The sequence below is a fragment of the Protomyctophum bolini genome (assembly GCF_963924005.1).
Source record: "Protomyctophum bolini genome assembly, chromosome: 3".
Classification (NCBI taxonomy): Eukaryota; Metazoa; Chordata; class Actinopteri; order Myctophiformes; family Myctophidae; genus Protomyctophum; species Protomyctophum bolini.
Window position 1 is genome coordinate 6,608,081 of NC_137864.1, and position 24,943 is coordinate 6,633,023.

The window sequence follows — 24,943 nt, forward strand, 5'->3', positions numbered from 1 at the left end:
GCCTATACACGCTTAAATTAACCTGCCACTCTTCACGGGAGCATAATAATAAACAACCAAGCAAACAGAATCCAGAGACCCATGACTCCATGAGTATACACATTTTCAGGTTTCCTGCTATGTGGGTGGGTAACACAACAGCCGAAGAAGCTGTGGCATTTCTCCTCTGGGGATTACACAGCCATGAGGCTCCATTTGAATTTGAATTTCAAAGCCTTTTTCCAGTGAATTCATAATAGACTTAAGTGAGCACTGTCTGTGGCTGCATAATTTTGGTATTCCAGTTATGCCAGTTGTTATGCCAACACCCCCCACCCCCCCACCAAACCAGTTACTGCAACATAGTAGTATGGTGCATTGGTTTGGCAACCGACTGTAAACAAAAATTAAATCATTTGTTGTGGCGAGAGGGGATGAAAAATACACATGCTCATATGTTTTCCTTTTCCTACCATTTCTCTGCCCAGGCTCCCGCAGCCCCCAGGCCCCTTATTTCTCCCCCCCCCCCTGGGGGAATATGAGAGAGAGAGAGAGAGAGAGAGAGATGGCCCACTGTCACTGGATGTGGCTCCTCTGTGACTCCACTGCCACTAAATAGATGTGAGTTCACACAGGGTTCTGGTGTGTGTGTGTGTGTTTGTGTGAGTGGGGGGGGGGGGGGTAACAACTCAGCGTGGGTGGAGTCTCAGGGGCTATTATTTGTAAAAGGTTTTGATGGATGACGGCTGAGAGAGAGAGAGGGAGCGGGTGGGCGAGCGAGCGAGGGAGTCCCCCTTTTCCTTTCCTCTCCTTTTTTTTTTTTGTCGGTGCCTCACTGTTCTCTCCGTACAGAGAGCACACAATGACTCAATGAAAACTGGAGAGGGGAGGAGAGGCACACTCACACTGTACAGCTGCACACAACACAGGAGAGAGAGAGAGAGAGAGAGAGAGAGAGAGGGGAGACAGTAATAGAGGTCTACAGGAACAGCACAGGACACACAGGAGACGAGAAGAATAAGAGAAAGCTGTTGGAGAGAGAGAGAGAGAGAGAAGGGGACTTTAAAACAGATCAAAGAACTAAAACAGGAGTATATATTTTTTTTCTTTCTTTTTTTTCAAGCTGCGTTCCAGAAGCCCATCATCAACCGGTGGGGGATCAAGTGTCCAGTCATTATTCTAGACTCCTAGAGAAAGCTGAGCTGAACTTCCAAAACCACCACCTCCTATAATTGGTCCTGCTGTCACCTCTTTTCTGTCTTCAAGGCTTTTCATTCCCCCCCCCCCCCAAAGCTCCTTTTTTGAGTGTGTGTGTGTGTGTTGTGAGTGAGTGAGTGAGGTGTGTTTCATATTGAAGGGGAGAGAGGGGCTGGTCTTGCGAGGTGCATCAGTGTCGTGTCCCCCCCCACCTCCCCAGGTTCACCGGAGCCCTTCTTCTGAGGGTGTGTGTGTGTGTGTGTGTTGGACGACGGAGCTATACTGCCGGGACCATCTCTGGGAGCTTCACCGTCGGGAGACACCACATCGCTGCCGGAGAAGAACCATGCCAAGACGAAGAAGAACAACCGGAGCCGGCGAGGAGGCCCGAGCTGCTGGGGGTCACCACCGTGGGACAGCGGTGGTGACCCCTGGGGCGGCACTTCCTCGGTTGCGGCGGCATGGCGTGCTGGCGTGGTGGGCGGTGGTCCTCGCCCTGGCCCCGGCCGTGTTGTGGGCCGAGGGCGCGGCGGCGTCCTCGTCGTGCCCGTCCTCCTGCAGCTGCGTGGGCGCCACGGTGGACTGCCACGGCCTGGGGCTGCGGAGCGTGCCCAAGAACATCCCCAGAGGAACGGAGAGACTGTGAGTACACAGTGTGTATACACTCTGGTTCGGTGTGTGTTTGTGTGTGTGTGTGTGAGAGAGAGAGAGAGAGAGTGTGTGTGTGTGTGTGAGAGAGAGACACACACACACACACAGAGAGACACACACACACACACACACACACACACACACACACACACACTTGTGCATACTTGTGGGTGTAACTGTATCACTCACAGCCCTGTGTATACAGTATATGTAAATTTAAGTGTGTGTGTGTGTAGGTGTGTAGGTGTGGGTCTTAATATTGATTCTTTCTCAATGCCCGTAGTCTGTTTTACTTCACATCTCTCTCTCTCGCTTTTGCTCTCTCTCTCTCTCTCTCTCTCTCTCTCCCTCTCTCCCTCCCGCTCTCTCCATCCCCCTCTCTCCAATTCTCTCCATCCCTCTCTTTCTCTAACTCTCACTCCAATTCTCTCTCTCTCTGCAACTCTCTCTCTCTCTCTCTCTCTCTCTCTCTCTCTCTCTCTCTCTCTCTCCTGTAAAATGAAAAACAAAACCAAACCCTCTCTAGTTCCCCTAGACTCCAGGGAGCCCCCGATGGGAGCTATAGCTGCTGTATCGTGACTAAAAGATCTCATATAAACATAATCTGTGCTGCTGCAGAGCGGAGTGCTGACTGTACTATAATACTGTAAGCCACCTGCTCCTCTGTCACACTATAACGGACACTATACAGTACAGTACTATGTTCCTTTCAAACCTTTTCATGTCAAGGAGGACCCACACAAAATGTGTATGGCCACACAGGCCCCTGTCTCTCTATTATGCTATATTTACACATTTTGCTGCAGGGGACCCCATGGAACCGTCTTAAGAAATCCCTGGGAATACCCGAACCCCACTTTGAGAACCTCTGCTCTATACAGTATGTGTGTGTGTGTGTGTGCGTGTAGGCTATACCTTATCACGTGCACACAAGACACAGTGACAGACACTCTGTCACTGTGCGTGCCGTGCGTGCCGTATCTGATGGCGTGGCGTGTCAGAGTGACATGTTTTCGACACGCAGCGGTCTTTAATTACACCGCCTCCCCATTTCGGTGGCGTTTTCTCTCTGGGTTTGTCTGTCTGCACGCACTGCGTCCTGTGTCTGTCGCTGCAGCTCTCTTCATCGGTCTCTCTTCGTCATCTTCATTTTTTGTTTTTTAAAGGGAAAAAAACTAAAAACTAAAGCACTTTCTTGAACCCTTAGCGTACATATTCTGGGAGGGGAGAATTTGCCAAAAACAATACGAGATCTACAAGCTCGAGATTTGTTGTAGACATAAAAAAGTGATTTAAGTGTTAGGCACTATATATACGATGAAAAACATAACTGGCCAATGGCTCACAACACGAAATGATTGCGAAATGTCCAGTTCATGTGGTTAATTAATCTCTCTCCTCAGCCTCTCTCCTATCTGAGTGTATAACCATACGAGGGTCTCGGCTAACGGGGCTAAGACTGAACACGTTTCGACGGTGCGTGCGCGCGTGCTGCGCGCGCGTATACACATTTGTATGTACGCGTGTGCGTCTCAGGTACTACCAGAGACTAACTAGAGCACGCGTGTGAATTATTGATGATGCGTCTGCGCGTCAGTGTGTCAGACACACTATATCCTCTCCGTCCTCTGGCTTATACACCGTAGCAGGATGGAAGAGAGTATCCCCTCTGTGACTCTCACACGTGCTCCCTGATCCGGCCCCGTGGCTCGTTGGGGGGGGGGGGGGGGGGGGGGTCAAGGTCAAGGTGAAACCACCTAGAGAGGGTGCAGACAGCCACGAGCCAACAGCACCACATCCACCATAGGTGGGAATAATATATAGACCTTTTAAGTAAGTAAGTCAGTACCCTTACTTATGATAGTGTACTGCAGCCTGGCTGGGCAGCGACTTGGTCATATAGGCCAACGCTGCTTTGATATAATCAAGGTGTAAAGAGATAAGAACTTCGGAATTCTCCATGACAGACGACCCCGTCTGTCCTGTTTTCGAGCCCGGACGAGCTGATATGCATCGAATTTGATTCGTGATATAATATAACGGGTCGTTTTTACTTTCATTCATATTCATATGCTGTCCCTATTCATTTCAGGGGAACTCCCCCCCCGTGTAGTCAATAAATTATATGCCAGTCTGAGGCTAATCTGTATACCCCTGAGTTCGGCCTGTCGTTATACAGTGGAATGATTTTAATAGTTGCAAGCTTTGGGTATAGGGGGTAATCTCTGTGTTTGTATTTGCCACCGGACTTTCGGATAAACAGAACACACACACACACACAGTCCTGCTACATCACCGTCCACCCTTACACTGCCACTTCCAACCCCCGATTTGATGAAAAGAAAATGTGGGACCTCAATTACTGTAAAGTCCCCAGTGTTTATTCACCCTGAGAGTGTACAAATGGACCCGTAAAAGGTCCATTTGGTTCCCCTGGTGGTCCCTATAGATCCGGTCCCAATAAACTGATAGAGACAGCCTTTGGCTTGAGGTACTCGAGGGTTATGTTCTTAAGAGTATTTCAGCGAGGTCAGACAAAGTATGAATTGGGCTTTGAATCGACTTACGACGAGGGAAGAAAACCACCGCGATAACAGAGGACAATGCTAGTTTGTTGTTTTGTTAACTATTACTCCCAACTAATACCAACTGCATATGCCCGTTTGGAAACAGAACTTCATAATTGAATTGCCTGTTAATCTGTCGTTACTGTCAACCATTGTGGGATCAACATAATTCAGATTCTGTATGAATGTGGCAGGGCACCTCACCTCTAGATGTTATAGGGTCACATACAGTCATTCGGTATAACGTATAGCTACAGAACACGATTCCTACGTTTTTTTCCCCCCCACTATCCCTTATCTATCTCTTTGTCTGGCTAAGAGAGACACATGGCGCAACGCGGTTGTGCCCTAACCTATAATCATCGTGTTGCTCATTTATACACAAGCTTCAGACGGGTATTTCTGTTTCATAACGCGAGAATGCCACGTCTTTGGCACAGCTTTGGTGTTTACTGTTTACCCTTTTGACCTCTGTGGATATATAGTTCCCCTTTTCCCTGTCCAAACACCCCCCCCCCCTGTGAAAAGTGCAGACAGACGGTGGCCTTAACGGAGGCAGAGAGACGCTGCTCGCCTGCCCTGCAGTGAAACGAAGGGAGTTATTAAAGTGCTATTTGTCGAAGGTCTTGTTGGGCAATTAGCATGTAAAGTGATCCGTGTGTGTTAGATGGTCGCTTAGCCGCTGGGGGGAAGATTCAGTGTGTCTGGCTATCCTCCCTGCCAGCTTAGACACACTCAATGTGTGAACTGTGAATATACTGTGTGCGTGCGTGTGTGTGACTGTGTGTGTGTGTGTGTGTGCGTGCGTAGGTGCGTGTGTTTGTACATGCACACTTGTGGGGCAGTATTCCCTGGGTGACGGCCAGTAATAAGAGGGTCATTTATCAAGGTGACTGCACCAGTCAAACTATATCCCCGCTCCACTCTCCTGGGTATTGTCACGGCAACGTTGAAAAATGGATGCCCCATTTGGGCTCCGGGGGGAATGGTTATTTGAGCGAGGAGAAGAGTTTTCTCTCTCTCTCTCTCTCTCTCTCTCTCTCTGTGTGTGTGTATGTGTGTGTGTGTGTGTATTGTGAAGGGTCTTTGTCATTGTGTGTATGAAGAGGCCATAATGGCTGATGTTGTATGGCTTAGTGCTCGGCAATGCTTCGGTAGCCTTCGGAGTGAAAATTGTCAACTTTTATTAGCAAAACAACAGAACATAAAAGGTTGTAGGCGCCAGGCGTTGCTCTCTGGAGGAATAAAACACAATTATGAAATGTAGACATTTAGCAGATCCAGAGGAACTATAAAGTGCAAGATCAGAGTAAATCGCAGGAACCTTAACCCATTCTGACCGGGCACCCATTTTGGTGTTGGCATCATGTTATGCTTTAGCTATTGAAAAATAGCAGATCTACAAGCTCATATCGCGCCACCGAGTGGCGCGATACGAGCTTGTAGGTCTGCTATTTTTGAAAAATTCGAAGAACGACTGACATTTTTAGAATCTGATCTCAGGTCAGAATGGGTTAATCAGACCAGTGTGTGTCCAGTGGAAACCTCGTATGAATCTGATCTCAGGTCAGAATGGGTTAACGAACCGACAAACGATGGTATTTTTCGGTCAAGCAAAGAAAACAATGTAGTGCTACTGTACATAGTAAGTAGGACACCCTGTGAACAATAAACCTATCTATAGCGTCTGTCTAAACAACATGCTATATCTAAACTAGAAATGCACTCTGGCGAGGTGCCAACTTGTACCGTTGCACACAAGTAGGCCATGGCCTGTATGGCCTACTTGTGCGCCAGCAGAGCGCGCAAGTACTGCTACTAACTAATGTCTATTACAGCTGCTGTTCTAAATCAGTGGTTCCCAGACTTTTTCACGTCAAGGACCCCCCCAAATTGACACTCATTTACACCCCCATCAGAAAATATACGCCAGGGACCCCCGCATAAGAGAAGATTTTCACGTCTCTAGCAGTGACTCTCAACCATTTTAATTTCAAGGACCCCCAGTTTTACACGACTTTGGGAACCACTGTTCTTAATCCTTTAGACACGTTATTGACCGTATATAGTACCAACCCTGAAACGTACCGTAGTTTCATCACCATCGACGGCCAATAAGGGACCGCCATTCTCACCCCGACATACCCAGTGAAGTGGTCACGCAAACAGTGGAGTGATGCTTTATTTAAGACTCACACAGGAGAGGAGGTTTTACAAGTCAGTGGTATAGCTATTTGTTCTGTAGTCATTGGAAGTTTGACATTATACTACTGTAACACCAAAACCCACTATGCTTATTGTTTTTGGTGTTTCTTTATCATAGTCTACTCTACTGTTATGTCCGGTCCATCTTGGTTTTATAACGTCAGTACATTAAACAGTCACTACTCACTATACACAGGACAGAGTGCCAAAATGTTCGTTTCGACGGAGAAATAAATCAATCAAACAAATTGTAGACACCTTTTTCCAGTTAAAAAATAATCACAGTGAGGGGCGCTCGTATCACCATATACCTCATCACACGTCGCGTTCCGTGCTCAGCCAATCAGCTGAGCACATTCTGTGGTCATACGGACAGACATGCACACACACACACACACACACACACACACACACACACACACACACACACACACACACACACACACACACACACACAGCTATAGCGCCCCTTCAAAAACATTATTGTGTCACTGGAGCATGAATCGGGGTTTAGTATCGGAGGAGAAGACACCTTGAGTTTTGGTAACATCCAGAGATGGTGTAACAGTGGGTCTCAAAGTATAGGTTCCAGGGATTCCTCGGGTTTCCCATCCAAATGGACCCTTACACAACAAGGTCCATTTGGTTCCATAAGGAGAAGAGACTGGAGCAGCACGGACATTTAGAGCCTTTTATTTAGGTGCCGAGTATACAAAACGACTAACGTTTCGACCTTGCGGTCTTCATCAGAGTCATGGGGTGGCAGCATTTGGGCATGTCTTAAATACAGGCTGGGCTATCAATGAGCCAATGACAAGATACCATGAAACATGTAATAACCAGTTACTACCAGCAGTCTATCTAGACAGTTAAGAGGGTGGCTATCTATGGAAAAAACGCTGTTGAACAGTAAAATAAATCAAGTGATTTAACCATAAAAAAAGCCATCAAAATTAAAAAACTTAGTTTAGTTTTTGGTTCCATTTGTACACTCAGAGTTCCGGGGGGGGGGGGGGGGGGGGGGGGTCCATGAAATTAAAACGTTTGAGAGCCACTGGTTCTACTGGTTACTCACATTTCCTGAACCCCCCCCCCCCCCCCCAGTAGGTGGTTAAGGACTAACCACAGGCATGTCATTTTGGGGGTCAAAAGGTCAGCACCGCACACCGACTCTATCCTAACAGACAAGGACGGAGAAAACCCACCATGGGAAATTTAAACAAACCCTCTTCCCCTGGCTGGCAGCGTGTGTGAGAGAGGGAAAGCACATTTAGTGAGTGTGTGTGTCACTGTGTGTGTGTGTGCGTGCGTGTGCGTGTGCGTGTGTCTGTGTGCGTGTGCGTGTGTGTGTGTGTGTGTGTGTGAGAGAGTGTGCATACCGGTAATGTCATAGTTGCGGATCTGTGCACATCACGGGACGCTCCAAACCAAACAAATCCCTGCAAGGCTTGGAGCCACACGCGCAGCAGTCGGTCTCACACACTGCACACACACACACACACACACACACACACACACACACACACACACACACACACACACACACACAGCAGACTGACGCAGCACAGACTCTGGCACTGTGTGTCCTATATACTTCCATGCGTGTGTGTGTGTGTGTGTGTGTGTTCCCAAACGTTTTTTTTGCATCTCTCAGATGCTTAGTGGGAATGAAATCCGCATGTTGTCCCATATTATGGGACCCATCCTGGATGTACTGTATAGGCCTCTCTTGAAATTAACCACGTGTGTGTGTGTGTGTGTGTGTGTGTGTGTGTGTGTGTGTGTGTGTGTGTGTGTGTGTGTGTGTGTGTGTGTGTGTGTGTGTGTGTGTGTGTGTGTGTGTGTGTGTGTGTGTGTGTGTGTGTGTGTGTGTGTGTGTGTGTGTGTGTGTGTGTGTGCGTGTGCATGCGCTATACATACATAAAGTATGTTGTGCCAAGTGGGAATTCGGTTGGACCCATGTGGTCTTTCAGAACCAAACCTCTTTGCCTGTCTGTCTGTCTGTCTGTCTGTCTGTCTGCCTGTCTGTCTGTCTGTCTGTCTGTCTGTCTGTCTGTCTGTCTGTCTGTCTGTCTGTCTGTCTGCCTGTCTGTCTGTCTGTCTGTCCCCCCCCCCCCTCTAGTTTAGACAGTTTCTGGTTTAGACTAGTCATTGGTTAGACCAGTCATTATAGAGCGTCGCAGTCCCTCCCCCTTTCAGAAAAACGAACGGCCCAGGAAATGAAAACGCAATGCATTTCCCCCATAGGCAGTTCTTATTTAATTTATAAGACCTTTTAAGCGTCGTACGAAGCCAACTCTTGTCGTGACAAATCATGACAACACACACAATATTTTGGACCAAACAAATAATTACAAAGAAGAAAAACAACAAAATAAAGTGTTGTAACCCGCCGTTTTTTTCTACTTTCTAAATCTTTGTTTGGCCCGAAAAAATCTGTGTGTTGTCATGATTTGTCACGACAAGAGTTGGCTTCGTACGACGCTTAAAAGGTCTTCAAATAAATTAAATAAGAACTGCCTATGGGGAAATGCATTGCGTTTTCATTTCCTGGGCCGTTCGTTGTTCTGAAAGGGGGAGGGACTGCGACGCTCTATAGTCCTACAACTACAACCTATCTCAAAACCCTCACCCTAAACCTATAACCTCCCACGGGGCAGCACACCTAAACCTAACCTCCCACGGGGCAGCACACCTAAACCTAACCTCCCACGGGGCAGCACACCTAAACCTATAACCTCCCACGGGGCAGCACACCTAAACCTATAACCTCCCACGGGGCAGCACACCTAAACCTAACCTCCCATGGGGCAGCACACCTAAACCTAACCTTAACCCATGTCTGTAACCAATGACTATAGTCTAAACTAAGTATGCACCCTCCCCGCCCACCCCGTCTTTGTGTCCCTTCATTCCCCCGTTCTAATCGTCTCATTTCTCTCCTCGGTTTTTATTTATTTATTTTTTGTATTTCATCTCCTGTCTCGATCTGTCCCTCATAATCATCTCTCTATTTCCCCCGCGGTCCCTCCACAACCTCAGTGGCAGGGATGCGACTAATTAAGCGTCACTAATCGTGCGTCTACCGTCTACGCTTGCTCGCCCTCTCTCTCTCTCTCTCTCTCTCTGTGTGTGTGTGTGTGTGTGTGTGTGTGTGCGTGCGTGTACTTACTATACTTGTGAGAGCCATATGCACCCACACAACAAGCATAGTAGAATTTGCAAACTAGATATTTGTGAGGACAATTTTCCTGCTCCTCCACCACTCTCAGACAGACAGACAGAGCGGAGGAAAGGAGGTGCAATTAGAGTGAGTGTGTGTGTGTGTGTGTGTGCGTGTGTGTGCGTGTGCGCATGCTATAACCACCGTGTCTCTACTCTCCGGAATAATCCTTATGCTTTCTTGCTATGCTGTCAAGGAAAAGGTTGCAGAACTGGTGATTTAATAAACAAAATAATAATTCAAAAAGGACAAACGTGATCAGCCAGGGTTCTATCCTGTATCCAACCTCCGTAGTGAACAACAAAGTAGTATATCTCTCTCTTCCTCCTAATAATGCGACTGCTTCCCTGCACACCAGAACACAAAGTAAACACAAGATATCCCATAATACTCCTCGTCCCAGACTCAGCCCGCCAACACCATTAAAGGAACAATCCCCCTGTATATACCTTAGGGTTACAACTTACAACGCGTGCGTGCGTAGCTGCGTGTGTGGCTGTTGCTCCCTCTCTCTCTCTCCCAGAGGTGTCTCTCTGTTAGCCACATCATCATCACTTCTTTTATTACCGAGCAAGTGATGGAAAATATAAATTTGCTTCTGTGGGCGAAACAAATTATAAAGGAATGAGTCAAATAAATAAATAAAGTACATTTACTTACTTTAGTGCTACTGTTCTTTAGTACAATTTTTTACTACACAAACTTTTACTTGAGTATTCTACTCCAGTACATCTCATGAGGCAAATGTTGTATTTTATTTAATCCACTAGAATTCTTTGACAGTTACTGGTTACATTTGCAGATCTGGGGTACTATTACAAAACATACTATTACAAAAGTATGTTTGCATTGAACGCCATGCCCAAAATTTGGACGTAACGATGAAAGTGGTTAAACCATTTTGGGGCGGGAACCCCTTTTGGTGTTTTAAACATTATGTTATAATTTAGCTATTGAAAAAGAGCAGATCTACAAGCTCATAGCGCGCCACCGAGTGGCGCGCTACGAGCTTGTATAGGTCTGCTATTTTTAGCTAAATCGTGAAAATGCGGCACAAATCTTTGAATATATATTCTTTCAGAAGACTTTTTTTGTATTTTGACATCAGGCTTAATAAAAGTGGTTAATGACTGAGGATGAGGTACTGGGAGAGTAGTACTGTCTAGTCCATAGTGGTTCCCAAACTTGTCAGCCCGCGAGCCAAACCATTAGATATTCCACCCGGGACCCAAACTAATGGGGGGGGGGGGGCGCGCTGTCTAGAGTCTAGACACTGAGTGTACAGGGTTTGATGAGGTTCCCAGGTAGGGCCGGCCGGGCCTTAATCTTCGGGCCTGTCGAGAACTTAGAGTATAATATGACAAGTAAGACGTGCGAACGCAGCTCGTAAATTGCAAAAACATCAATTAGAATAAATTACGTACTTTTTAAAGGTTTTTTTTAAGTTAAGATTTTTTTAAGTTATTTTTGTGTGTATGTACGTGCGTGCGTGTGTGTGTGTTTTTTTTAAGTTACGTTTTTTTTAAGTTAAGCTTTTTTAAAGTTTGTGTCTGTGTGTGTGATACAGCTGCGCCCTCTGGTGGCAGGCGAGTGGTGTTACAGCGTGACACAGACAGACAGATGTTCTGCTAGGTCTCATAGTGCATTCGCAATGAATAGAGGCGGCACCCGGAGGAAACCCTGAGGCGAAATGGACATAGTGGCCGAATTTGGTATTGCAGCGTGGGCCCAGACACACTGGCTGCAGGTCCGTTGACTATCATTGTGCACGTTCACGATGACATGTGAGCGCTGTTTCATACGCGAACGCACGTGAACCCAATCCATCCCAGAATGCACTCTGTTCCTATACTCGGAAAGGAGGAGTGAAATCGCCTCATGCGCTTTTAGAGCAACTTAATGCAAGTGGATGGGAGGAGAACTCGGGTGCCGTCTCCATTCATATACACTCCAAGGTCGAGAACTCTGGTGTTCGCCGGCTGCACTAATAATAATAACTTTGGGGCGGGCCCGCGTCTAGAGTTTGAATGGACCGGTATCAGTCAGAAAAGAGACATCGAAGAGGAAGGATGGATGCTGGGGAAGGATCAGTTATAGGGAGATCACCTGATAATGATGACATGTGATGTCACAAGGCATGACTATATATGGAGGCATGGGGTGACGGACGGACGGACTGACGGGAAATGCACGTTTCCATAGTAAATGCGACCTGCTGTCGCAATTAAAAACCAAATGCTCCAAAAACTACACACATACACACACACACACACACACACACACACACACACACACACACACACACACACACACACACACACACACACACACACACAAGCACACTCTCTCTCTCTCTCTCTCTGTTATGTGTGGCTGTATGGGTGGGATGTGTGTTCACACGCCCCACTAGGCCCAGCAGTCGTGCACAGATGCTCAATTGATTAGCGGATTAGAAATTTAGTCATCTGCACCGATTGGCCACACGTGGGTGCTTTATATATGCAGCTGACTGCACCTTCTGTCTGTCTGTCTGTCTGTCTGTCTGTCTGTCTGTCTGTCTGTCTGTCCGTCAGCTTGTCAGTCTCTCAGTATGGCTTTGTTTGTAGTCTTAGTTTAGTGTATAGAGACTCCATGGTTTTATAACAGTGGTTCTCAAACCTTTTTAATTTCAAGGACCACCATTTGGATATGCATCAGGCCACGTACTCCCGTACCCCTGAGAGTGTACAAAATAGAACCAAATGGACCTGTGCGGGTGCATTTGTCACAGAACATTGACGGCGACTTGTTTCTTTGATTAGTGTAAATACTATAGTGTAAGGCTTTGTCAAATTGTCACACAAGGCTTACTACGCCAATTTCAGAGAACAAGAAAAAACAATGAAACCAACCAATAAAAAAAAAAAACAGTATTTCTTGGCAGAACAGAAACATTATCCCTCAAATCTGAAGTTGAATTTAAATGAATTACACACGGCTGTTGACGCACGCGGAACGTCGTCCAACAATGTGTTGGCAGCGATGTGCCATTATAAGCGCATGAATGGTAAACCTGTGAATGAAACGTGAAAAGTGGCTGCAGTGTTTATGACTAGCACGGTTTGGATATTGATAAAGGTGGAACCGTGGAACACATATAGTAGTTCAGGGCTTTGTTGACACACTAAAAAATCGTTGTTTTTAGAATGACTGTGGTTCACCCACTCTGTTATTGTGGTCATCTGAAATTTAATTGACATAGGATGTTTGGTGAGAACGCTGCATACTCCATGGGTTGTCCACGATATGAGTTCAATTATTGTCACTACGATTTTAGTTTTAGTCATTTTTAGTCGACTAAAATGTGTTTTGGTGGGCCTTGATGCCGTCGTAATGAGTGTTTTTACACTTGCTGAAAATAGCCGATCTACAAGCTCACAACGCGTCGCAGCTATTTTCAGCATGCATCCAAGAGTAAAATGACTTCTAGTGGATCTCTTGTCCACTAGTCCCTTCCTAACGTTTTAGTCTAGATTTTATTTGTCGACGAAATTGTCACTTGTCAGTATATTTAGTCTTTAGTTTTAGTCATCATAGCTTAGTTTTCATTTAGTTTCCATTCGTTTTTGTCATGTGGAAAAAGGTAGTCGACGAAACTTAGTTTTAGTCGACGAAAACAACACTGCAATGTACTCATGTTACACAAGTGACAATGATGATGTACTATAGTATTATCTGCAACACCATCAATAGAAAATTAAGATAAATATAAGAGAACAATAAAAAGAGAACAACTGAATTCAGTTAATAGTCAACGATCTGGTGGCGGTGTGTTCAATGTTATGGAAAGGTTTCATACGTGCGTCTTAAGACATTTAACAACATCAAAGCTGTGTTCCCATTCTCGTTTGGAAGGGGCGTTCCACAGCTGTGGTAGAAAGGCAGCAGGAGGTTTGGTGACCCAGAGCTTTTAGTTTCCTGCAGGGTTGTTGAGAAGGTATGTGGAGCCAACAAAACCGAGTTTGCATTAACCACAATATCCCTGGCATCCCTACACTTTGGGTTTGTCGTGACAGGCGAAAATTATATGCTTACTTTGCTTTGTCGTATACGGCGGAGGTCACGCGGTGAAAATACCTGATCTACAAGCTCTCAACACATCGCGATGCACATGATATATGACACATCGTCGGGACCGTACAGCCCACACGGTGGTATGAGGAAGTGTAAGTGAGGCTGAAGTGGGTTCACTCATGCACAGAGCCCAGAGGCATGCAGGGAGCTGAACCGTGAACTGATTTTTTATAGGTGAGAGTTTTTAAATCGATACCAGAGCAAACGGGACTGCCGGGGATTTGAGAGTACAGGTTCAGGAGTGGTTGAGAGTTGAGAGTTTGGAAGGGGAGTGAATGTAAGGATCTTAACCCATTAAGACCTGAGGCTGATTCTGCTCATTTAGTTCTGTTTCGATGTCGGCGGTTCTCAAACCTTTTAATGTTTAAAAGAAACCCCCGAAATGACATTTATTTGGGCCAACGACCCGCATCTCAAAACATGTCGTTTCTTGTAGATCGGCTATTTTCAGTACTACTGCGTTTTCTAATTCATGGAATTTCCTTGATTTTTTCTTTTTTGTTTGTTCATGAAATTACTTAAACAAATCATTGAATTTGTTTTTAATTCATGAAAAGGGTTGGTTTTTTTTGGGAACGTATATATTTTTTTAAATAATTAAAAAACAAAATATAGGAAACTATACATCAAGTAAAAGGACCCACAAAAATGTGACGAACAAATGGCTCCCGACCCAGTGTCACTGGTGGTCTCTATATACGATATAAACATCGTATCCATTAATATAACCTCTCTTGAACGTGCAAGTGGCAGCGTGCGGGTATAATCCGTCCAGATTCATCTCAACCTCTCACCTAACACACACCTGCTACGTATAAAGTAACCCGGCGAGCGGAAGTCCCATCCTTTTTTCACTGTAGCATATTTCCCCACAGCGCCAGACACCGTGTCGCGTGACAAATTAATGACAAAATAGGGCTCAAGTGCTTAACATTGTTCTTGTGTGGTGTGGTGGGGAAGCTCTCTCTGGGCATGCTGCAGTGAAGAGACCACGGGGCGGGCTGGAGATTCATTACACCCTTCTCCTGCGTCGCATCTCTGCCACTTCGCCCAGCCGCACGCACGCACGCACGTGCGCTAATCCTGACCCACACTCCTTGTGGCTCTGTCTTCACAAATCTCATTTATGTTCTCTCTCTCTCTCTCTCTCTCCGCAAACATCTTATTTCATCCTATCTGATCGCCCCTCCCTCCCTCCCTCTTTATTCCTTGCTTGCTTGCCTTGCTTTCTAAACTAATAGGGTAGAGAATGGCCTGAGTGGGCCATTTCAGAGGAGAGAATCATCAACTGCTTCAGTGCGTGCTGAGGCCATTACCGTATACTGTTATATGTGCAGCTGAATTGCACAGCGCGCGCGCGCGTGTGTGTGTGTGCGCGTGTGTGTGTGTGTGTGCGTGTGTGTTTGAGAGAGAGACGCGTTCTGCTTTAATGAGGTATTGTTTGGTGGAGTCGCCACTTGAGGGGAGTCTGCCGCTCGACTGACCCCTGACCCGACAATACCGCGCAAAACCCAATTAGCCATGCCTCATCACTCTGTGTGTGTCTGTGTGTGCCTGTGTGTGTGTGTGTGTGTGTGTGTGTGTGTGTGTGGCGTGCCTGTGTGCACACACTTATCCTCGCACATCTCTCACTCTCTCTCTCTCTCTTCCACTCAACCGTTTTCTATTGCTCTCTTCACCTTGTTTCTTTCTCCGGTGGGTAATTGTTCTAACTCAGCTGTAGTCAATAATGATAATGTCAATTCATTTCCTGGTGTAAGAGAGACACACGGTGCTTTATCGCAGAGCAAAAACCCCTATACGTTTTGGATTGGGCTATTGGGTATATCGTTGGTTTGTCCTGCAGGTATAACGGACCTCCTATATGGGGCACGGACGACTGGCGTGTATACATGTCCGGGGCAACTGTCTTCTAGTGCCGCCTGGCGCCGTGTCGCGGGTTCGACTCCCGATCCCGACGACCTTTACTGTGTCTCCCCCCGTGTGTGTGTGTGTGTGTGTGTCGGATTCGTTGTGTGCATTTAATACAGCCACTCTTCTTAAGGACGCGGCGTGTTGGACTGGTGTGATTGGATGTGCTCCAGTCACAACAACAACAAGTGGACCAATAAGGAGTCCATTTTGGTTCCCTTTGTATACACGCTGTCCGAATTGAATGGACACAGAGAACTGACCCTATACGTTCCTATTGGTGTGTATGTGGGTCACACCTCTCTCTCTCTCTCTCTCCGTCTCCCCTACACAGTGCTGGCCCTCCTTGTCCGCTGTCTGTCAGAGTAATTCTCACACACACACATCAAGGGAGCGATTGTAGACCTCCCACCACCATGACCCCGCCTCCCTCCCTCCAACCCGCCTCCTGTCCGTCCGTTGTGCCTATAGTCCCAACCTCTCCCTCCATCCCTCCCTCCATCCCTTCATTCCTCCATCCCTTCATTCCTCCCTCCATCCCTTCATTCCTCCATCCCTCCATTCCTCCATCCCTCCCTCCATCCCTTCATTCCTCCTTCCCTCCCTCCATCCCTCCATCCATCCCTCCATCCTGCCATCTCTCCCTCCATCCATCTCTCCCTGCCTTCCTCCCTTTTGTTGTCTCTCTCTCTCTCTCTCTCTCTCTCTCTGCTGTGCTTTGCACGGACACTTGATTCAACAGGACAGACAAGGTCAAACTGTAGTCCCACCCTTAACTACAGCGAACATGACACTGCATGCACGCACGCACGCACAGACAGACGCACGCGCAGACAGACGCACGCGCAGACACAGACACACACACACACACACACACACACACACACACACACACACACACACAGTATGTGTGTAAACACGCATGCACACATACACACACACAAACACATTAGCACACGATACACAAACACGGGGCTCATTTGTCCACCACTGTCCGCCTCGTGGGAAGAGTCGGTGACATCATCCCTGCTCTGTCTCGCTGCTCTGTCAGTCAAGGCAAACGGTGAGGTCACAGACACTGTAGCCCCTCCTACCATGAGTCAGTCTCCTGAGCGCCGGTTTAAACAGCGTCACAGATCATGATCAGAGAGCTTAGGCTATAGGTGCACGCTAACCCCTCCTATAGCACAATAGATGTGACACAATCGAAAATTGGAAAGAATAGAAGAAAAAAAAAGGAACCGAGTGTTTTTTCTTTATTTAATTTCTTCTCATTTAAAAAGAAGATTGTCTGTAGTTCAGTTGATTTACAACAACATGTTGGGAAAGTCTGAGAGCAAGAGTGTCTGTCCTGTTGTCTTTGTTCTGTTTGTCTGTTCACATTTTGTCATTGTTTAACTGTTTTTTTGTTTTTTTATTATGTACTGTATTATTTGGAACATTTATTTATTTATATTACCTGACATTATCATTGTCAATGATATTCTGAAGTTGTCATATACAAAATGCCTAATAAAAGAGCTTAGACTAGCGGGGGCTTCAGCTGAGAGAGATATAATTATGAAGCAGGGACCCGACAATACAATGTTGTCTACAATTGTGTCGCAGATTAAACCTTTTCATGGATTTCATAGATAGCCTCGTAGACCTTGTCAGCGTATGTCGGATGTTATAATGTCTTTTCATACGTTTAACCACTTAAAGGTAGAGTTAGTGATTTCACTTAATTCAAATATCACTTATGTTTTTGTTTTGTTGTGATAATCCTCTCTACTATAGAGTGTGTGCTGACCATATAAGGAGTTCCTCCCTGTCCCCAGTTAACCCCTGGGGGTCAAAAAACCTTAGGTTTCGTTTTTGTTCTCTATCCTGATTGGATGAAAGCTTGTGTCCCAAGGCAAAAACGAAACCTAAGGGTTTTTGACTGAAATCACTGACACCCCCTTTAAAACCGTCAATGGAGGGTATACTGTATATGCACATGCATAAAGTGAGCGGCAAAGTGAGTTTAACGTTGCTTAAAGGACAACTTCAGTAGGCTGCATGCTGCGTTGATATCAGTTTTAACCGGCCACGTATAGTCAGGTGACAACAGCAGGGACGTGACAACATAGCGAAAACAGCAGATCTACAAGGTGTTTTAAACATTATGTTATAATATAGCTATTGAAAAATAGCGAACTGTCGGGATTTAGAAGTCATTTTGTAAATTTCGACGTCGAGCCTAAATGGGTTTAAGCGTCTGTCTGTGTCCCTTTTGTGCCCATACTGTATATACAGTATGGAGATCTATGTATCTGTGTCTGTTCTGAACAACCATTCATGCATCCGACCGGGCACTATACACTCCTGTGTGGTGGTGTGGAACATTTGAAGTTGGTGGGCCGAACGGTTCTCCAGTTTACCGGGCTGGAATACAGACGTACAGAGCCAAGGTTACAATAGTTAACTAAAACTAACAAAAAAAAACGAAAACTAGAATTAAAGTTTTACGGCAGCTTTCAGCACCGTACGTACGGCAGCATGTAAGCCACGCTAATCCTAACCCACAGATAAACCAAAGTACGAATAAAACTAAACTAAACTAAAACTGAGCATTTTCACCTAAATAAAAACTAGCAAACCAGCTCTGAAAACTAACTAAAACTAACTGACTTAGGAAAAAAAAATGTCAAAACTTACTAAAACTAAACTATAATGAAAAAAACAAAACTATTATTACCTTGTATACACATACAGTGCATTTATTGTAAGAAAAAGAAAAACATTGTTTGAAATGTTAGTATATAGTTTCATCACTCTCTCTCAGCTAATTGGACTGAAAAACGTTTGAAACATTGCTCTACTGTAGATGAAAAGGACCTCCAGGTATGAGCTCACCATAGTTGCGTGTTGTTGAAGAGTGGCGCTATTATATAGTATCCAGGTTGTAGCAGTCTTAACTGTCCCACATGCCCATTATACTGCTTTCAGGGATTGGCCAAACTGCCCGCTGTGGTTTAATAAAATGCCCTGTCATTGGCTAAACCTCCTGCTGGGTCCAATCAGCTGCTCTGCTGGAGATGGGAACTGTTGTGTGTGGGTGTGTGTGGGTGTGTGTGTGTGTGTGTGTGTGTGTGTGTGTGTGTGTGTGTGTGTGGGTGTGTGTGTGTGGGGGTGGGGGGACGACGACGACACTGCAGCAAGAAACTGTCACTTTAGTGTGTGTGTAGTTGGGTTGTGTGTGTGCGCACCACACACACACACACACACATGCACACACATGCGCGCGCGCATAGTTATTTACACTTGTCCTTTCCATTTTAACTCGCAAATTGCTTCCACAACTCCAGATGTCCTGATGTGTTGCCATGTGAGCTTTAGATGTGCTTTACAACTGTCACAGTTATTACATAATCGCCTGGTCGCAATTATTTGACATAATTGCAATTATTGTTCCAATCGTGTACATCTTATCTCCATATTTTTGTGTTTTCTTTTTTGTAAATTAACGGCCTACTGTATATACTTGATCATACTACAGCGTCACGTAACGTGACGCGATGTGACGCCCGCACCTTGTGAGCTTGTGGATCTGCTATTTCCACTGTTTGAAACAAAACGTCCAAGGATAACATTTTTAAATATGAACCTATAGTAATTTTCTTTTTTATTGATATAATATTGATATGGTGCAGTACGTGTTATTTACCCAAGCCCGAAAGAAACAATTTTTTTTAAACTTTTCGGCATTCAAATTCAGTCAAAAGTAGCAGATCCACAAGTTCGAAACTTATATGGATATATATATATATCTTATATGGATATAAGAGATTTCTGACATCAATTAAAAATCACACCCGTGTGAACTGAGTGGTGCAACTCCCCCCTCCCCCCCTCCTCTCCTCTCTCTCTCTCATTAGCAGGCAACAGTGCAGCACTAATACTATCTCTCTCTCTCTCTCTGTTTCTGGCACAACAGCGCCCCCTACTGGTGGTAGTCATAGTCATAGACTGGTACTGGTGCTCATAGAACCAACACATACATAGGTGAACCAACACATACTGTATAGGTGAACACGGACATTGCTGTTCCTTGGAGTGGTTGCACCACTCAAAAAATGTGTCATGATGGTGACAACCGTATACTGACGTGTCTCTCTGTGTCTTATCTGTCTTCTCACGATGGTGACAGCCGTACTGATGTGTCTCTGTGTGTCTTATCTGTCTTCTCACGCAGGGACCTGAACGGCAACAACCTGACAGTCATTACAAAGACCGACTTCTCTGCTTTCAAGCACCTGCGAGTCCTGTGAGTCTCCCACACACACACACACACACAGTCACACACACACTCGTGCGCACACACTCATACACTCTTCCACACCACACTGTACATATCAGTGCGGGGTCCGTGGTGCAGCGTCACCAGTTCATCTTCATCATTATTACATGTACAGGTGAATACAACTATACAGTATATGTATATGTGACAAGCATGTGAAAGAATGGCTTACTTTGATACGAGATAACTGTATACCTACAGTTTACATATACTGTACTACAGTAAAGGAATTCTGGACCAAGTGACAGACCACATGCATCATGCCTGGCTATACAAATGTTCTTCGAGATGAAGAGGGAAATTATTTTAACCCATTTTGGACTGACAGTTTTCTGAAAAACCCATGTTTCTATATGTCAGCGGTGCTCAACCTTTTTCCTGTCAAGGACCCCCAGAATTATCTCTATTGGGCCACGGACCCCCATCTCAAAATATGTAGTTCCAGGGACCCCCCCCAGAAGCCAATATTTTAGTTAAAAATGTTCGCTCTGAAATATATATTCAAAGATTTGCGCCACATTTTCACGACTTTTTCAAAAATAGCAGACCTATACAAGCTCGTCACTCGGTATACAAGCGCGCCACTCGGTGGCTCGCGCTATGAGCTTGTAGATCTGCTATTTTTCAATAGCTAAAGCATAACATAATGCCTAACACCAAAAGGGGTTCCCTAAATGTGAATTCAGGATTTTATTGTGCAACCCTGCATGACTGTTGTGCTATACTCTGGTTCACACATCACGAATTTAACAGACGTTTTAACAAGATGCTATAATCTATCATTCTGTCCCCCTAAGTTAGTTGAAGATGAAATGAAAATGACACTGGGGGGGGAATTACGCCATGAAAGTTGCCTCGATCATCTCCTCCCGTAATGACATGCGGTATAGAATGTCATTTAAAAAATAACGGCTCAAGTGTAAAAAAAAACAGTTGTTATCAAAAATCTAAAGGTCTCCGTGGTACTCATGGCACGCGCAAGCATGACAACATGATAATATTATGCGTGGTTTGTTCATTTCACACAAGGGGCTCTGTACTGTGAGCATGCACGCAACAGTTTGAAATGCAAAACAAGACCGCATTATTGGGGTAAGGGGGAAATCACAGAGCAATCTGTTTCTATAACATCCTGCCACGTTGTTAGAGCTGGGACAAAGCGTGTCTTGTCCTATTTAGACCTGGGATTAGCGATTCTACAAAATGTCTTCTGTAAATCCTGACAGTTTTCTGAAAAACCTCATGTTTCTATATACTGTATGTCAGTGGTTCTCAACCTTTTTCATGTCACGGACCCCCAAAAATTATATGTATTTGGTCGCCGACCCCCATCTGAAAATATGTCGTTTCAGGGACCCCCCCCCCCCAAGAAGCAAAGATTTGAGTTTCAAAACGTTCGTTCTGAATAAATATATATTCAAGTCTTGCGTCCCATTTTCTCGATTTTTCAAGAAATAGCAGCCCTACAAGCTCGTAGATCTGCTATTTTTCAATAGCCAAATTATAACGTAATGTTTAAAACACCAAAAGGGGTATCACAAGTCACTCTGTTGACAAAGCAGGGAAGCTTTTCGTTCTAAAGTCTATACTACTCTTCCGCGTCCCGCCCGCCCGCCTCGGTATATACTCTGGTGTGGGATTGTGGGAAATAATGGAGCGTGTGACAGTGGTGAGACCCAGAGGGTGATACGTTCTTGACTCACCCCTGATATGTGAGCCTGACGGTATGGTGTCAGTGTCAGTCACATTACAACAGGAAGGACCTTTTGACCTGGAAACACAATGGTCCCCAGTGGCTAACTGTTGGTTTCCTGTGTTATGAGCATGGGATTTGGAGCGGTGCTATGTGTCTGTGATAGACATGCACTGTGTGAATGGATGACACGCTATAGGAACTAATGGCATGTCTTTTTAGCCCTGCTTATAGGACTATTATAGCATTCCACTCGGAGCCTGGGGGGGGGTGCACGTTGCTGTCAGGAAGAGATTTAGTGTTACACCGGTAGATTAGGACGTGCGGTTGTCACGTCTAAACAATTTGTCTATAGACGGATTCCTTTTGAACAATGTCTCAATCTGTCTATTAGGCCTGGGCGACAAAAATATATCCAAACCCATTATTTAGAACCAATAACCCAACTAATCCTGCTCATAGGTTAACACATTCATTCACTAACGCATTGAGGGAGATCTCTGCCAATTAATGCTATACTGTATATTAGGGCATTAAGCAACTAGTCGACTAGTTAATTTTTTTGTAGGCCTCAAGATCAGGTACACAGTTTTTAAATGTACAAATATTAAAACATTTGTTTACATAATAGGTAGTTAAACAACTACTCGACTAGTAAACTAGTCAACTAGTAAAAATGACTAGAAGTGAATGCCCTGCTGTATATCAGCGAATCGATATATATATTCCACCAAATTGATTAATCTGATGAACCACTCACCCCTGTAACTGGATACGCCTGTATTGTTATGTATACTTCATTGTGCAATCTGGTCGCATACAGAAATTGTGAAAACTGTCCTACCAAAAAAAAAAGAGTGTTCATTTGTCGTAATCGGGGCGCCCGCTGGCCTAGTGGTCCAGGCGCATGCCACATTTAGGCTTTGGCCTGGCAGCGCGTTGCGTGTTCGAGTCCCGTTCATCACTTGATACTATCGATAGTAGTCAGAAAAGCCAAAAATAATAATAATCGAGGCAAAAGTTTGAAATAATCGTGATATTGATTTGAAGTCATATTTCCCAGCCCTATTATGCATACCTATTGATTGTATTTATTTCTCTCTCTCTCTCTCTCTCTCTCTCTCTCTCTCTCTCTCTCTCTCTCTCTCTCTCTCTCTCTCTCGCACCATACAGCCACCTGATGGAAAACCAAATCAGTAATATTGAGAGAGGAGCCTTTGATGACCTGAAGGACCTGGAGAGACTGTGAGCGCACGCACGCACGCACGCACGCACGCACGCACACACACACACACACACACACGCACGCACACACACACACACACACACACACACACACACACACACACACACACACACACACACACACACACACACACACACACACACACACACACACACACACAGTATATAGTAACTATAGTTGTCAACTTTAACCCATTTAGGCCTGACGTCGAAATGTAAGATTTGTGCCGCATTTTCAGTCTGAACGACTGACATAGAAACATAGCTTTTCAAAGAAAACTGTCAGGATGTATAGAAGACATTCTTATAATCTGATCTCAGGTCAGAATGGTTATACCGTTAAAGCATCCTTGTGGTTTCTCTGTCTGTGTGATTGATCTTCCAGGCGCCTGAACAGAAACCGTCTCACTCAGCTGCCGGAGCTGATGTTCCAGAAGAACGAAGCCCTGTCTCGACTGTAAGTGTCGCACGTTGACGACCCTATACAGTATATACAGTAACACACACACAGAAATGCTGTATGTGTAGCGATTTGCACAGAGCCCTGGAATCAAACCCCTGTCTCCCACTCGAACGGCGCTCAACCTATACCATTGATTGATTGATTGAAATATTTATTAACAGTTTGCAGAATTACAGTACATTTCAAGCACAAACTCAATACAAAGACTGTTGACTGTGAGTGGACGACCCAATTAAGCATTACACTTGTTTACAAGAGGGTCCACCTTGTGTTCAATTCATCAAAACATTTAAGAGACGTACAAAACAGGATTTCATCATAAAGGAGGGAAAATAAACATATACAGTGAGGGAAAAGGGGGGTGGGGGGGATTCAGATTTTACGGGGGCCAGTTTCTAATTGCAGCCGTCCGTAGGTGCCCTTTGAGCGCGGTTTTGAAGGAGTCAAGGGATTCGCATGTCTTAATGACTGTTGGTAGGGCGTTCCACATTTTGGTGGCCATAGGAGCGAAAATAATTTAGTCCCTTGTTTGTGCCGAATCTGGGTTGCACATGGTTCGTTGTGGGTGTGAACTTCGCATGCCAATAGAGCTAAGCATGATTGGCAGAGCTGTTGTGGCCACACTAATTAGCCCCTTGACCCCCATTTGAAAAGATAAGCCAGGGAACCCCCCTGCCGACTACGCCAAATGCATCGATTCGAACCGAGCCGGGAATCGAACCACAGTCTCTCAGGCAAACCCACGCACAAGCCAATAGAGCGGCGCAGTCCCGCCCCCCGACGACCGAGGCGGGGTTGGCGAAAGGGCCTTTCTGTGTGGAGTTTGCATGTTCTCCCCGTGTCCCCTAGGGTAGGTACCCTCACAAAAACATGCAGTAATCCTGGTCTCTAAACTGCCTCCCCCTGGCCAGCCGGGGCGCCTGATGGAGGGGAAAGGAACTGGTTGGAATAACGTGTTCCTTCCACGCGCTACGTCCAACCAGGGAAACTCCCCCCTGTCAGGTGTAAAGGAGCAACTTGGACACTCAAGCATGAAGGAAGCATGAGTTAAGTCCGTTGCTCTCCCCAGGTTGGCGGAGGGTGTGTAGAGCCCAGGATCACATTAGATGATTGACACAGGGGTGAAAAATGGGTTACAAAATCGTGGGATAAAAAATATAAAATGCATTGAGATTCATTTCCTGGGCCACTCGTTGTTCTGAAAGGGGGAGGGACTGCGACGCTCTATAGAGTTGAGCTGGAGTGGCAGAGCTGTTATAATACTTAAATAATAATAATAATAAAACTTCTATAGCACCTTTCAAATTGCATTACAAAGTGCTTTACAACAACAACAAACTGAAAAATATACAGCAAAGACATTTCAATAGAA

General features: G+C 45.4%; 1 protein-coding gene across 1 annotated transcript in view; it reads left to right on the forward strand.

The window, feature by feature from the left end:
• Positions 1-1,522: 1,522 nt before the first annotated feature.
• Positions 1,523-24,943, forward strand: part of slit1b (slit homolog 1b) — a gene marked incomplete at both ends in the record, with an annotated part of 107,479 nt that continues 84,058 nt past the window's right edge. Inside the window, 4 exons of the mRNA XM_080758786.1 lie at positions 1,523-1,818; positions 20,066-20,137; positions 23,037-23,108; positions 23,494-23,565. Coding sequence (XP_080614912.1) covers positions 1,523-1,818; positions 20,066-20,137; positions 23,037-23,108; positions 23,494-23,565 — 512 coding nt within the window. The remainder of the gene's footprint in view (positions 1,819-20,065; positions 20,138-23,036; positions 23,109-23,493; positions 23,566-24,943) is intronic.